This window comes from Harpia harpyja, chromosome Z (genome assembly GCF_026419915.1).
Source record: "Harpia harpyja isolate bHarHar1 chromosome Z, bHarHar1 primary haplotype, whole genome shotgun sequence".
Taxonomy (NCBI): Eukaryota; Metazoa; Chordata; class Aves; order Accipitriformes; family Accipitridae; genus Harpia; species Harpia harpyja.
Genome location: NC_068969.1, coordinates 3347946 through 3362644, shown reverse-complemented (window position 1 = coordinate 3362644; position 14699 = coordinate 3347946). Strand labels below are relative to the sequence as shown.

General features: G+C 38.7%; 1 protein-coding gene across 5 annotated transcripts in view; it reads left to right on the top strand.

The window, feature by feature from the left end:
- The first annotated feature begins 1711 nt into the window (after positions 1-1711).
- Positions 1712-14699, top strand: part of ATG7 (autophagy related 7) — a 118979-nt gene continuing 105991 nt past the window's right edge. The window contains exons 1-8 of one of the 5 annotated variants that reach the window (XM_052776244.1): positions 1712-1783; positions 6036-6246; positions 6475-6529; positions 8290-8407; positions 10263-10340; positions 10917-11033; positions 12127-12276; positions 14502-14590. In XM_052776244.1, the coding sequence (XP_052632204.1) occupies positions 6069-6246; positions 6475-6529; positions 8290-8407; positions 10263-10340; positions 10917-11033; positions 12127-12276; positions 14502-14590 (785 nt within the window). In that variant the 5' untranslated portion in view covers positions 1712-1783; positions 6036-6068. Of the gene's footprint in view, positions 1784-1856; positions 1920-6034; positions 6247-6474; positions 6530-8289; positions 8408-10262; positions 10341-10916; positions 11034-12126; positions 12277-14501; positions 14591-14699 lie in introns of those variants that run through there. The other 4 variants (XM_052776247.1, XM_052776246.1, XM_052776245.1 and 1 more) reach the window with 4 other exon arrangements.

Sequence of the window (14699 nt, the reverse complement as noted above, 5' to 3'; positions counted from 1 at the left end):
CCAGCTATTTTGATGGGATCTCATCAATGTTCCCTTTATATTTCATGTAAAAAGAGAAATCAAAGACCAAAAAGTGATAAAATAAAATCTTTTCCAGCCTCGGGGAAATAAACTGCAGAACTGAGTTATAAAGTGTCCAACAGAGTAAAGGTATTACCAATACTAATAAAGTGAGTGGCATGCAGGATGATGAATTGTAGAATTTTACTGACATAATGCAGTTAGTTAGATTCAAGATATAGCATCTATAGCAAACTTCCCAAGTTTATTCCCGTTTGTTTTATTTGTGAAATTGCTGGAAGGCCTATTCGGCCCATGCTCCACAGCAAAGTCCTCTATCCAAAAATCAGGTCTAAATTTGCATAATTAGCAGCACTGAAAATTTTCCCCTAATGCTGCCCAAACAACTGTCTTTATGTGACCTTACCCATGCTTATCTGATTGGCGGCTTTTCCTCTGAGGCTTACTCCCAATTTTGCTGGCAGTTTCTGCAATACAGGTGTTACTGCAGTATTGTGTGCTCCAGAATAAAAGGCAGCTCTGGCAAATTTGTTTTCCCTGATAGGTAAGTGACATAAACTATCTAAAGAGGTGATGCTCGTTTTGTAGAAAACATACTTTGTTATGTATTCCAGATCTGCAAAAATCAATATAGACTCATTAAAAACTTTAGGTTGGAAGGGACTTCTGGATCCCATCTAGTCCAACCTCCAGCTCAAAGCAGAGCTAACATCAAAGTTAGGTCATGTTGCTCAGAGGCTTGTGCAGTCAAGTCCCCAAGGATGGAGATGACGAATTCTCTCTGGGAACCTATTCCAGTGCTTAACCAGCCACATTAGGCAAATTTTTCTCTGTATCTTCATTTGGAACTGTTTTGACATGCGCCCTTTTCCTTCCCACTTTTTGCCGTGAACCTCTGAGAAGAATTTGCCTCCATTTTCTTCACTTCAGGTTACCTAAGACTTCCACTAAATCCCCTTTAACCTTGTTTTCTCCTCACAAGGCAAACCCAGCTCTCCCAGCCTCTCAGGTCGTATGCTCCAGCCCCCAGACCATTAGTGACCCACCGCAGGCCTCCTGTCAGTTTGCGATCTCTCTTGCGCTGGGGGAGGGAAGTTGGAGGGGGACACAAAGCTGGACACATCACTCCAGATGCAGTCTCAGGACTGCTGAGTAGAGGGAAATAGCCACACCTGACCCACCGGCTACGTTTTCACTAACTCAGCCCCAACACGGCTATTTCTCACAGCTGCGGGGGGATGCACTGCTCGCTCTCATTGAACCCCCGAACACTTTTTTACTGGAACATATTCAAACCAGAGCACCCTCGCACAGATTCACTCAGCGGTCTCAACCACAGCGGAGGAAAAGGCAGCTTTTCGTTCATACCGCTTCGTTTTTCACGGGTGCCACGAGCGGCCCTCACCCTTGCTGGTCTTTTCGCACACTCGTCACACACGGCTACAGCCTGTGGAGACGGGGGGCGGGCACCGCCTCACACCCACACCCCGCGCCCGGCCGCCGCAGCGACAGCGCGGCGGGGGCAGGCTGAGGCAACGCCGGCGCTCCGCCACAGCAGCCGAACCCTCTCGTTAACGCGGGCGGGCGATCGCCCGCCCGGGCTCCGGCGAAGGCGCTCGCCCGGCTGACAGGAGCGGCCCGCCCCGCCTCAGGCAGAGCTCACCGACCCGCGGCGCCTGCGTAACCACCCCCCGGTCACGCGGCCGAGGCAGGGTGACGTCACTCCGCCGTGCCATGCAGGAAGGCAGGAGCGGGGGAGCCGGTGAGCGGTCCGCGCGCGCGCCGGTTGCGCTGGCGGGGGGGGGCGGGGACGGACCCCGCTGAGGGCGGCTCGCGCTTCCCGCCCTCACAGCTCCTGCTGCCTTCGGGTTCCCTGCTCGCCCCTGAGGCCCGTCGAGGTCGGTGTGTCCCGGGGTCTCGGGTCCGGCCCGGGTTCCTGGGCGGGAGAGCCTTGCTTTGGGACGGGAGCTGGGGCTCCAGTCACGAATAGGCGGGCGGGGGGCCGGGTCGTGTGGTGCGGCCGGTGCCGCGCCGGCGTGAGGAGCCAGGGAGAGGCGGCGGCGGGCCCTGCGGCGGGGCCGGGCGAGCTCGGAGGTGGGGGTTTGCGGAGAGGGTTGTCCCCAGGTGCCAGGGGCCGCCTTTTTGTGTCAGTAACGTTATCAGAAATAGGGCAGGCTTACTTTGCCCCCGAAATAGGCTTGATAACGGGCATTGGCCAAGAAGCAGCTCCTCGGGAAAGGTGGTGGTGGGAAAGAGTAATTTCCTTTGTCACCTGGATGGAGAGGAGGTCTTCAAAATACTCAACTCTGGACCGCGGAATAAAAAGTTTTGTAAAAAAAGGCTGTAGATTTTAGGGGATTATGTGAATTTGGCTTAAAACCTGTAACTTCATGATAGTTAAACTGTCGTGTTACCGTGTAACTAATGCTGTTAAACTGCTAACCCTACTTTTGCAACAGATTAATTATGTCTGTCAAGGCAAAGACAAATATTACAAGTCCTGGTGTGCTTTTCACTTCATATATTCCTCCATTAAATCAGTTTTAAATGCCTGCATATTTAAGAACAAGTGCTAGAACTTTGGACTAGTGATAGTGCATCTATGCTTTGGGTTATCCTTGCTGATTACAGTTGTTCAATTTCCTACCAGTCACAGAACTTAGGAGTGTCTAAAACATACTGCTACATTTTTTCACTTCAAGCATATTTTTCAACTAGGCCCTTTTGAAATTCAAGTTTTGTTCCACATTTAAGATTTTGGATATTTTTTTTTCTATATATTTATTATATTCTCCTAGTGACTGTTATTACTATTAGAGGCTGTATGTGAATTTCAGTATGCAAGTTCTACGAAATGTATACATTTCATCTTTTATTTCAGCATTCTAAAATTTGTTGCACAAATTTGCCTTGGCTTACTGATCTTGCATTAAGAAAGCATGTAAGTGAATATTTACATCAAAGTACATTAAAGAATATTTTCAAAAGTGTCAATATGTCAGAGGTGATTGTATGCGCTTCTCTGCATGTGCATAGCATAGTGAGGCCCCCTGTTTTTATTCCTTCAGTTTTACAAAAACTCTTTAGGTACAGTAATAATGAAAATAAGTAGGGTGTTAAAATTCCTTCCCAGTGGATGCTTTTAGGCTGGTATTTTCAGTGTATGTTACTCGGGTACTACTAGGTACTATAAGCTGGCTTCTTGGTAATTTGGTGTGTTTCGCAATACACTTCAGTGTTGGGTATATCATGTACTTGGGGGGGGAGGAGGGAAAGCAAAATGGAAACTACCTGTTTGAAAAGTTGAAAAAAGACTTGAAGAAAATTCAAAATGAGTAAACTTTTAGTTACAATAGAGCATGTCTGGCAAGGAAAGTAACAACTTTATGTTGCATTTTGTTAATAAATTTTTTTCTTAAGTGTTAAATACCTTCCCAAGCTTCTGAAAAGAGGGGGACAGGGAATTTTATGGATTAATATTGACTAGGCAGCTATTGAACCTTTGAATAGAAGTTTTATTATGGAAGCCTTGGCATCGAGTACCATGTAATCTGACTCTTACTGCTAACATCTATATGACAAACAATTGTTTGTCTGTTTTATAATAAGCTTTCTGTGACATTTAGTTGCAAAACAAAAATTTTAAGGCTTAAGACCTATGCAGTAGTAAAAGTTAAATATTTGCTAGTTTATGTTATTAATTCTACATCCTACACGCAGAAAAAGTTTATAAAAATGGGCAGAAAATTCCATACAGTTAGTTCTGCTGTTTTATAGTTCTAGTACTTGCAAAGTTTCAAGAAACCACCTGATTTTTTTCGTGTTAATAAGAAGAGATTTGAGACACTTTTCAAGTAAGCTATCAAAGCTCACACTGCCACAAATTCCAGCTGCTGTTAAAAATAAAGAAACATTTAAAAAAAAAAAAGGGGGGGGAGAGGGGAGATGACAAAATGGTGTATTTGCAATATGCCAGGTGAAGCAAGACATCATGACAGAACTGAAACATTTAGCTTTCACTATCAAAAATATGCAAACCCTCAAACCTATACCCAAAAAACCACATTACACAACTTACCAGCAAGTAAGGAAAGCATTTACAGTAGAAGAAGGAGATAAACTGAATGTAGAAGCTATAGCTGGGTTACACTGAAGACTTTGTTTAAGGAAGTATTGTGTAAGGAAAAGCATAACTGTGTCTTTCTCTCAGAGAAGAGCTGGCTATTTGGCAGTTATTAACAAAAAAATGAAAAAAAAAAACCAACCCCTCTTCTTCCCTTCCCCCTGTTCCGAAAAGCATGTAAGCTCTGTTTTTTTGTTACACAAGTGACTTCACAGGACAATAAATGGAACTGTTCAATTCAATCCAAGCTACAGTACAGCAAAACTCTAGAGCATCTATTTAGATGGATGTCAGATAATATAGCTATGCTGGGAACCTTATTCTGACTTTCCTTTATGTAAAATCCTGCCATTGATCCATGTGTACAGGTAACAGGTATATTGTGAAGGATCAGTAACAAAAGGCAATCACATGGGGTTATGTTGTGCTAACTAAAAAATTTAGTCTTGAAGAATTAGTTAGTTGAAGGAATCATTTCAAGATTGTTTGAGTTCAATGGATTGATTTGATAAGCACTGCTAACAAAACCTAAATCAATAGCTGTGGATCTCCCTTCTGGACTTAGAAAACAGCAGTTCCTAGCTTGGTAGATGGATGTGTTGTGATAGATATGAGCATATGGACACATCTTTTTGAGGAGTTTTAAAACCATTATTTTAAAATCTTATTTTTGATATGTAATAAATCCTTGTTTTGCAACATTTATGCTTATCTTAGCTAGGTAGTCAAAGACAGAATGGAATGCTTAATAGGAGGACCTTCCCTCCCCCTGATGTATATTTGAATACTCTGTGTCATGGACTGTGTCTCTGAAACTTGCATGTTAATATGTGTAGGTATAGACATGAAGAGGAATACTAACAGTAAGTAAAGGAGATTCTTGAGGGCAATATTTTTATTTGATGAGTTTTCAAGAAAATAAGTAGATTGAGCTGAATCACCTCACAGTGAAGTCAATGCTGCTGCTAATGTGAGCAACGGGACTGTTTGGCCTGGTTGAAGTAGAGACTTGTGATAGCCCAGTTTAGATGTTTTACTCCTCCTTCTCATGCAGTGTCTAAAATTCTGAAATTTTTAGGTGCTTTGAATTGAAGACTTATGTGCTCATAGGAATACCGTTCAGCCAATGTGGAGTAGTGATTTGGGTTATTAAAAAAAAAAAAAATACTCCCCATACACAAAGACCTTTAGGAGAGAAGAACTGTAAGGAAGTAATCCAGACTTGTGCATCACATTGACTTTCTGATGGCTAGTGCAACTGTTAAGCAAGTTCTAGGTTCTGTTTCCAGCTTTGCCCTTTACTGGCTGCAAGACTTTCCTTGGCTTTAGTTTCCCTTTGCTAGCTTTACTTGTTAATTTGTAAATGCTTTATGAGTGTTCAACTCTCACCACAGGCTGAGAGTCAAGACCTAGCTAAATGAAATGTTACTTTGGATTTTAAATGCTATCAGAACTTAAACAGTGCTAATAGGCTTTTCGATGGATGTCTAGATAACAGAAGGAATGCAGATACAGTGTTCAGCTTTTTGTTGTTTTTATCTGTAGCAGCACAATACAAGATATAACTCAGAAGTACATAATTCAGGTGTAGTATCCTAAGTAATGGGAGAAATCATGGAATGTCTGTCAGGAGATCAAATCCTTCTAGGCAGCGTGGCCAAACCACATATATTTGCCTTTCATCATTTTAAGTACAAGAAATTGGAAGGACTTTGCTTGGACTGAAAGGACCTGTGATCAATGATTTTAAAGATTGGAGTTACTTAGATGTTCAGAGGAGTAAGGCTTTCTACACTTTAAGCCAACAAAATGTATTAAAAAGCAGCTTTGAGTAGTCATGAGTAATATGATGAATTGTGTATATACTTATTAGGCATATCTGCTTTTACAGAATTCTGTTTAACAGCGATCATTAACTAAAATCATGGCAGCTGCCAGCAGTGAGGTGCACCATCCTGTAGATCCTGGAATATCAAAGCTGCAGTTTGCTCCTTTCAATAGTGCCTTGGATGCAGGATTCTGGCATGAACTAACACAGAAGAAACTCAATGAGTACCGATTGGATGAGACCCCAAAAGTTATCAAAGGATACTACTACAATGGTAGGTAGAAACTGAACATCTTGCTTAGTAGTTTGGGTTTCTCCTGTTATTCCTCTAAGTATTTGTGTAACATATTTTAGGTATTTTGCTGAAACACTAGAAAACACAGCTGGGTGAGCTGTGAATTCTGGTGTGTCTGTGGGTAATTTATAACTTACGTTAACAAAAAGAGGGAAATCAATCTATGTATTTCAGTTTAAAAGAAGCATGTTGCTGCTTTTTGTCCAGGTGATCCTTTGGGTTTGCCAGCTCGCTTGACATTGGAGTTTAGTGCCTTTGATATGTAAGTACGTACTGTGGTTTACCCTAATTCATATGTGAAGACGCTTTCCTTGCATAACAGTAACACTTTGATATATAATATTACTTGGACAAATTCTACATGAAAATAAATACACGTTTTCATGAACTTTGTAATAGTGGAGAGACTGCTTTGAGTCGCAAACATTAACTTGCTGTGTCTGAAGTAGTATATTCATCTGAAGGGCCAAGTTTAAAATATGCTGGTAAGTCTCAAATTCACTCACTGTTTGTATATATGTTTATATAAAATACCATTTTTTCCCATTTCTTCATCTCTTCTGCATAAGGGAGGATATTTCAGTCATCTGACTTCTGGTCAAATTTTTCCTTAGATCTTTATTTATTGAGGATTCATCATTACACTTAGGATCTCAAAATAGTTTTTACAATCCCTAGTTGTTACGTTGTAATATCTTCCAAAGTATTTAACATTTATGACTGGAATTTTGTATTTTTGCCTTTAACCACAAACTGAAAGGTAAACCAAAGCTGCTCAGTATACACAGCAAAAATGAGATGAGGAGAAATATTTTTTCCACATGGTTTTCATTTCCAGCAAATGCCTAAGTTAGTATAACTAACATAGGAACAGATGCCTTTGTAGTTAGTGTCTTGTTTGTTTTAAATTGGTGGATTATGAAGTTGTAAATCACAGAAGTGACTTTCTCTGTCTTGCTTTGTGAGAATGTTAGGAGCCTAGTGAGGCTTTGTGCATTTTGAGGTAATTCCTTCAGAGATATTATTCCCTTAATTTTTATGTAAGAACTTTTAGGTGCAATACTGAAAGCATATGCAGCAAAGTGCAATTGGGAGAAACCTGTGACATTGGAAACAGCAATTTCAGATTAGGAAAAAAATGGATGGTACTGTAGTATTTGACCTCTCAAACGTTATAACAAAAATAAAATTATGAAAGGTCCATTTATGTAGTGTTTAATTATTCCTTCTGCTGTAGTAACTTTCTGTATTTCTGTTTCTGTGCTTTAGGTGGTCAGTTTAGATGATCATGAAGAGTTCCCTTTTAGCTTTAAAAATTTTTGGAAACAACATCATGTGTATTTATTATGTAACTTAAACATTCACTGTATTTGAGTTTTAACAGTGGTCAGAAACATCAGTTTGGGAGAATGATGTTAAAGGAGTCAATGAAATCAATCAGATCTATAAATTAAGGGAATATCGTATGGGTTTTTTTACCTATTTTACATTCAAAAAGGGGGAAAAATATGTACTGTGTTTGCAAACAGCAGCTTCTCCAGCTGATGATGTTACAAACTATAAAAGCTACTCAATCTTTTGTCTGGTTTAGTCTTCCTTTGGGATGTTTTTTAAACACAAAATTTTAACTGAGTAACTACATGAATAAAATACTGACATCTAAAGTTCAGTCTTAATAATTTTTTCTTAGTGAAAATTGCATTTGTCATGGACAGTTTGTATTTGAACAGAATTTTTAGGTCTTCAATCTGTGATTCAATGCCACCTTGCTTAGAGATAATACAGATGCCTGATATATTGTATACGTAGACGTGTATTTGCATGGGTATACCAATCCATGTTCAATAAAGCATTATGATCATAAAAATGTTTTCATTAGAACTGTTGCTAACTTCTGTTACTGTGCCTCATCATTTGACAATTTCAGGGCAACCTTACACCATAGGATAGCTACTGCTACTACTGCTGATCATGTTAAAGGTCTTAGTATCCAGTTCCCAGAGGTTTATTTCTTTTATTCAGGAATGCTTCAATACCAGCACGTTGCTGTCCTGCTTTCGGAACATTGTATAATACCAACACTTTTGAGACTTTCAAATCCTGTGATAAGAAATCACTTCTGGAAAAAGAAGCAAATGAGGTAAGATTAAAAATGTGGTAGAAAGGATTTGGAAATAACCAGTGAAGTTCTCTACAGTCTCTGCCCCAAATATTGGAGATACTGTCCATACTCACCCATGTAATTGCCTCAGGATTTAACTTATTCTGGAAGGAGTAGTTTGATGTTTGCTTTTTACTGTTCTTTACAAGAGAGTAGAAAGTAGCTAATTATACTTGGAGGACTTAATTCAGTGTTCTACTAAGCCACATTTTAAGCTGAACAGTGCTATTGGAGCTGCCAGTGACTTGAGTTCTGTAAAGCACATTTTTAAAATTTGTCTTGACACCCAGAAACCAGCAAGTGCCTGGTTTAAACTTTAGATTACTGCGATACCTTAGTGTGACAAAGTGATGGGGAAGCTCCAGAACAGCAAGAAGACTGACATGAAGCAAGGAAAAGGTGGCTGTCAAAGGAAGGGGCTAGTCTGCTTACACTGTAACTAACTAAATTAAATGTCATGGCTTGGTGAGAAGGGAAGGTCAAACTAAGGCAACACTTTACTTTTTGAGATACTTCACTTTCACCAGTCCTTGATTCCTTTAATTAGATTGATTGTCTGCCTGCTGGCCTTCAGTAGCAAAGTTTTCATGCATATCTTCACTCAAGGCTATGAATTTTTTGTGTTCCTGTGGCCCAGTACTTCCCTGCCAGTGGTAGGTACAATGCAATATCTATCTTTAGGGAAACTGGGAAGGCCAGAATGCTTTATTCACTCTTGTATTTTTTTGTTAGTTTTGGGGTTTTTTGAGACAGAGATCAAACAGGTCTGCGTCATACAGGTATTACAGCTTCTTGTTTCGCCGATGTGCAGTGTACTGCCTTCTTCCAAGTCTCCATTTTTTTGGTCAAATTTCCTAGTAGCTTATTCACATATCTAGTATCCATAGATCCCATGAATGAAAACTGTGAGAGTACAGTAAAAGGCTATATTCATATCACAGTATGTTTGTCCTGGTTTCGGCTGGGATAGAGTTAATTTTCTTTCTAGCAGCTGGTATAGTGCTGTGTTTTGGGTTCAGTATGAGAAGAATGTTGGTAAGACACAGTCAGCTTCTCATGCCCAGCCAGCAAGAAGGCTGGAGGGGCACAAGAAGTTGGGAGGGGACACAGCCAGGGCAGCTGACCCAAACTGGCCAAACGGGTATTCCATACCATGTGATGTCATGCCCAGTATATAAACTGGAGGTAGTTGGCCTGGGGGGTTTGCTGCTTGGGAACTAACTGGGCATCAGTCGGCAAGTGGTGAGCAGTTGCATTGTGCATCACTTGTATATTCCAATCCTTTTATTATTATTGTTATTATTACCATTATTAGTTTCTTCTTTTCTGTTCTATTAAACTGTTCTTATCTCAACCCACGAGTTTTACTTTTTTTTTCCTGATTATCTCCCCCACCCACTGAGATGGGGGGGTGGTGAGTGAGTGGCTGCGTGGTGCTTAGTTACTGGCTGGGGTTAAGCCACGACAATGTTCTATACTGTGCTAGTGTTAATAGTTCATATACATAAGAGACTGTTCCTGATAAAGTTTGTTTTGTTTCGTTGTTTGCCCCATGCTTGATCCGTGAACTAAGGCTCCTCGTGTTCCCCATCTTCCATAATTTTTTGTGTTAGAGAGTGCATGTCTGTGTCTTACCTTTCGAATCCTTTTAATATAGATAATAGCATGGATGAGATCAGTTAGGAAAAGATCACAGTGTATTACCGCGAATGTTAATTTCGGTATTTTAAAGGTAGCTGGAAGAATTAAAGATTTCTGCAGCTGTTCTCATGCTGCCTTGGTGTTTTGTTTCTCTGGCCTTTTTCTTCCTTCTTGTCCCCACAATCAATGACAGATATGGGAATCCATAAAATCTGGAGCTGCTCTTGAAAACCCTCTGCTCTTGAACAGGTTCATGCTGCTGACATTCGCAGTGAGTAATGATAATATGTCTCATACTTACAGCATTGTAGTGGAAATGATGAAGTAGTTTCTTTTAAGAGGAAATGCTGTATTAGTATTAGCACATTAAATGTTATCAGGATCATTCTCAGACATCTTAAAATGTCTGAAAACATTTAAAAAAAACCTAGTAAGCCATTCTTATGTACAGATAAAAAATATTTTAGTATGCATTCTTTAAAAAATGCTGGTGCCATCTCATATTCTTTTCTACAAATGTATAAGATCATCAGATGACCTTATCGATACTAGTAAAAGTAGAGTAACTGTTTCATGTTTAACAAATTGAAAGTTTTAATAAATAGTGCTCCAGCTAACAAAAACGGAAGTATTGTACACACATCAACTGTTTAAATCTTAAATAAAACCAAATACAGAGAAGGGAAGTCTTCTGGTATTTTTTATTATTTTCTAAAATCATGACACAGTCCCTTGTGAAGAGAATTATGGTTAGTATCATCAACCATCAATTATGATTAGTATTCCAAACCATAATTTGCTTTGATTTATATCCTCATGATCTAATTTTACAAAATTTTTTTTCTAGGATCTAAAAAAGTATCATTTCTATTACTGGTTTTGCTACCCTGCTCTCTGCTTCCCTGATGGAATACCTATAATTCAGAAACCGGTGTGTCTTGGTGACAGATTCACATTAAGTCAGGTAGTTCAAAATACTAACTGTTACGAAGTCTGTAGCACTAAGCGGTTTTGCAAGCTGTAAAATGTAGTATTTTTGTTAGCATATACTGAATTAATTTGAGAATCTAATTTCTTTTAAAATCTTCACTTTTCTTATTTCCATGTGGGTTTTTTGTTTACCTCTTTTTTGTTGTTGTTGTTATTGTATAAAATCTCTCAGCTTAACATCACTTCAGCTTTATTCATTTCGATGCAAATGTGGCAAACAATTCTTGAAGAGCTGTTTATGTTCAGTTTAATATTTATATACAGCTTATTCAATATATAGCTATGTTTTTGAAACTCATATTTTTAAGAAACTTTTTTAAAGTGGCATCCGCTGGCAGAGCTAAGTCATTAGCAATTACAAAATTGTTAATAAAATGCATGATTGGACCAGAAAAAGGAGTGGACAGGGAAGACTTTTTCTTTAGGAGAAAAGTTAACAACTTTTTGTAGTTTCTTTCATATTACAATGGAAAAGGACAAAAAGAATCAAGTTGCCCACATGTGCCTTTTTGCTTTGACAGAAGCTCATGGAAAACCTTGAATGGCTTTTTAATGGCATAATAATCAATGAGAAATAGTTTGGGTTTTTTCAGTGAAAAAATACTTAGTTCCCTTCTTCTCAGAAGACCCTCATTAGTTCTGTGGTAACAAATAGTATAAAAATACCTGTCATGATCTAAAGAGAGTTTCAACTAAACACTGAAAATAGTTATAACAAAATAAATTGAATGGTACTCTGTTCTTTTGCTAATAATAGAGGGACAGATTTACTTTCTTATACAGCTACTGTGACTATCAGAATGAGGTTTTTATCTGGTTTTAATTTCTATTGGTAGATCAGTTTGTGACAGCAATAGCAGTGCTCCTGTTTAAATTTTCATTGACAAATGCTGTTTTAGCAACTGAATTTTTGATCTCTGTTATTGTGGTCATAATGGGCTTCAAAACTTCTGAATATGCTATATTCTAAGATTGAGTGAACTAGCCTTCCCAGATGCTAAAACACTTTCTGTGGTTCTGTGCAAGATTGTTAAAACTGTTCGTTACAGTTGTCTTTTTGCTTTTAGATTCAAGCACTTCAGAAAGCATATGATGAGCTTTGCCACAAAGAGGGGGTTACAGCTTTGCCTTATTTTTTAATCAAGTATCATGACAATTCTGTCGTGATATCTCCACTGAAAAGGTGGGATGGTTTCTTTCAAGACCAAGGGGGAAAGGTAATGAGAATTTTATGTCTTTTTATAACCTACAAATGTTTAATTTACAAATGGTTTGAAAAATGCCTGTAATACTGAGCTGGGCACAATGGTTGGCCAATGCATAGACTGGGTAAATAGCTGAAAACCAGCAGCTTGGATTGATTTTTGTGTCGAATTAAGTGTCTCTAGTAGTTCTTACACAAAAGCCCGGTTACATCAGATTAACAGTCAGCTTGAAAAAAAAGTTCTTCATGTTCTGTCTCATTATCAAAACAGAAACAACATAAGTTTATGAGTTAGCGTAACAATTAAAAGTTTTCCAACCACTTTACCTACAATGCTGTAATAATGCAAAACACTTCTTTTATTGTTTGTGTACTAAAAATTGGTACTCATATTTTATGTATATGTTGGTTGTGGCAACAGTAATCAGGGAATACTATATGAGAGTTTTCAACTTTCAGCATGTGTTTTGCAGCATGTACATGTTATAACATGAGAGCTTGGGATAAAAATTGCTGGGAATCTGTATATGAAGAATGTTCAAGGTAATGCTTTGTAATTTTGGAAGATAGATGGGTTGTGCACCAGAAGAGGCTGGGATGTTTTTTCTGTTAAATGCAGAGACCATGCATGTCCTTTAAGCATAAAGTGAGTATTGTCCATTGCTTTCAGTTAGGGAAGAATTCTAATGATTCATGAAGCAGATGTCATCACAGCAAGAGTTGACTTGCTTGATTGGCTTGTGTTTATGTACATTGAATTCTGTTTTGGATCATGTTGCTCAGCTGCTGAACTTTGCTAGGCCTTTCTGAATGCTTTACTGTCTGTATTTTTGGTGAACTTCAAACTTTTTTTTGTCTTGCTTGTCATTGAAGTGTTAGGAAACAAAACTCTGAATTATGGTGAAGAGGTAAGAAGTGCAAAAAAGTTGTTTCGGTTTTTTTTTAGGAGGTCTTGTCACACCTTATAAAAGTAATTTAGTTCTGTTTTATAATACTTGATCTTCAATTATTTTTTTGCTTTTCCAAATTTCTTTTTCTGAAATTAAGACCTAGGACTGCAGTTCTTTATAAAATAAGAATGTGAAGGTTGAGATTTTAAATCGCAGTGTAACTACAATAATGGGTCACAGATAAGAGTATACTGAATTATATAGGGACATTGTCAATATGAGAGAAATCTGTAATCATCTGGAATATATTTCTTCATTAGCATTCACTTTGGATGGAAGTGCCAAAATTTTAGACCTGTCGGATAAGATTCATTGCATCAATACTCTACTGCCTGTAGAGTTTGTATTTCAGTGAGCCAACAGAACTTGCTCCCCTGGAAGAAAAATATGTTTTTGCTGCTGCTGAGTTAATTTTCTGCTAGTTTATGAAATTGAATCAGCTTACTAAGGGGTCTTATGCCTGCTTGAGTCAGCAGTTGCAAAGCAGCAGCAGTGTACAGCTGGGAGGAGGGATGGGGAGTGGGCCCCTGTTTTTCCTGTCTGCATCCATTAGATTGGCTCATCTGCATTTCACACTGTTCTAGGGACACCTCACTGATGTGGTAGAGTTGAGACTAGTCACTCTAAGTCCTTCTATAGGCAAAGAAGCAGGAGGGAAGAGCTCTATAGATGTGAGACACAGGTATCACTAGTAATGGCCGAGTTCAGATTTTCAGCATATCTAAAGGTAGGCAGTGGCATCTTTCTAATCTCTGGATGTGTTTTGGTTCTGCATTGACTGTGAAGTAAGCTCCTAGTTTAGGTATCTCAGTTATTAGCATGGTATTACGTTGCTTGAGAGACAGAGCGTCCAGTTCCTTTATTTAGATCCCGTCCTGAAGGTTGGCTTTACAAGTGATTTTTATGCTGTTTTTCCATTGACTTGACATCTTGCTGGCCTGTCCGCTTTCACTTTTTGATAATACCCAAATCAATATAGAATTTTGTTTTGAGAGCAAGGCTTCAGTTGTTGGGCTTCTCCCATAATGGTGTGTTTAAGGAAGGTGCACATATTGTAGTGAAAAATGAATGTCCATAAAGAGGCTAAACTGAACAGATCTCAAAGCTGTGGCAAATGCTTGAGTGAAATCTAATGTGAGCATGTATTAAACATTTCTAAATATGTAAAATGTGTGTGTAGGCCTTCTCTGTCCAGAAGTTTTACATTAAAAATGCCAGATAAATTTTACTGTGAACTGAATATCAGTATGAATAGATGACTTCTCATTTAGAGCAAATTTATTTGCAGGTGGCAGTTGGAGTTTATGATCCATGTAATTTATCCCACTATCCAGGATGGCCACTGAGAAATTTCCTGATCCTGGCAGCCCATAAATGGTATCTATTTTATTCTTTCCCACAAAGGTTATTTATTGGTTGATATCAAATTAGGCATTTTTCCTCCCATGGCAGTTTACTCCTATCATCCACCTGAGATTTAACTTTT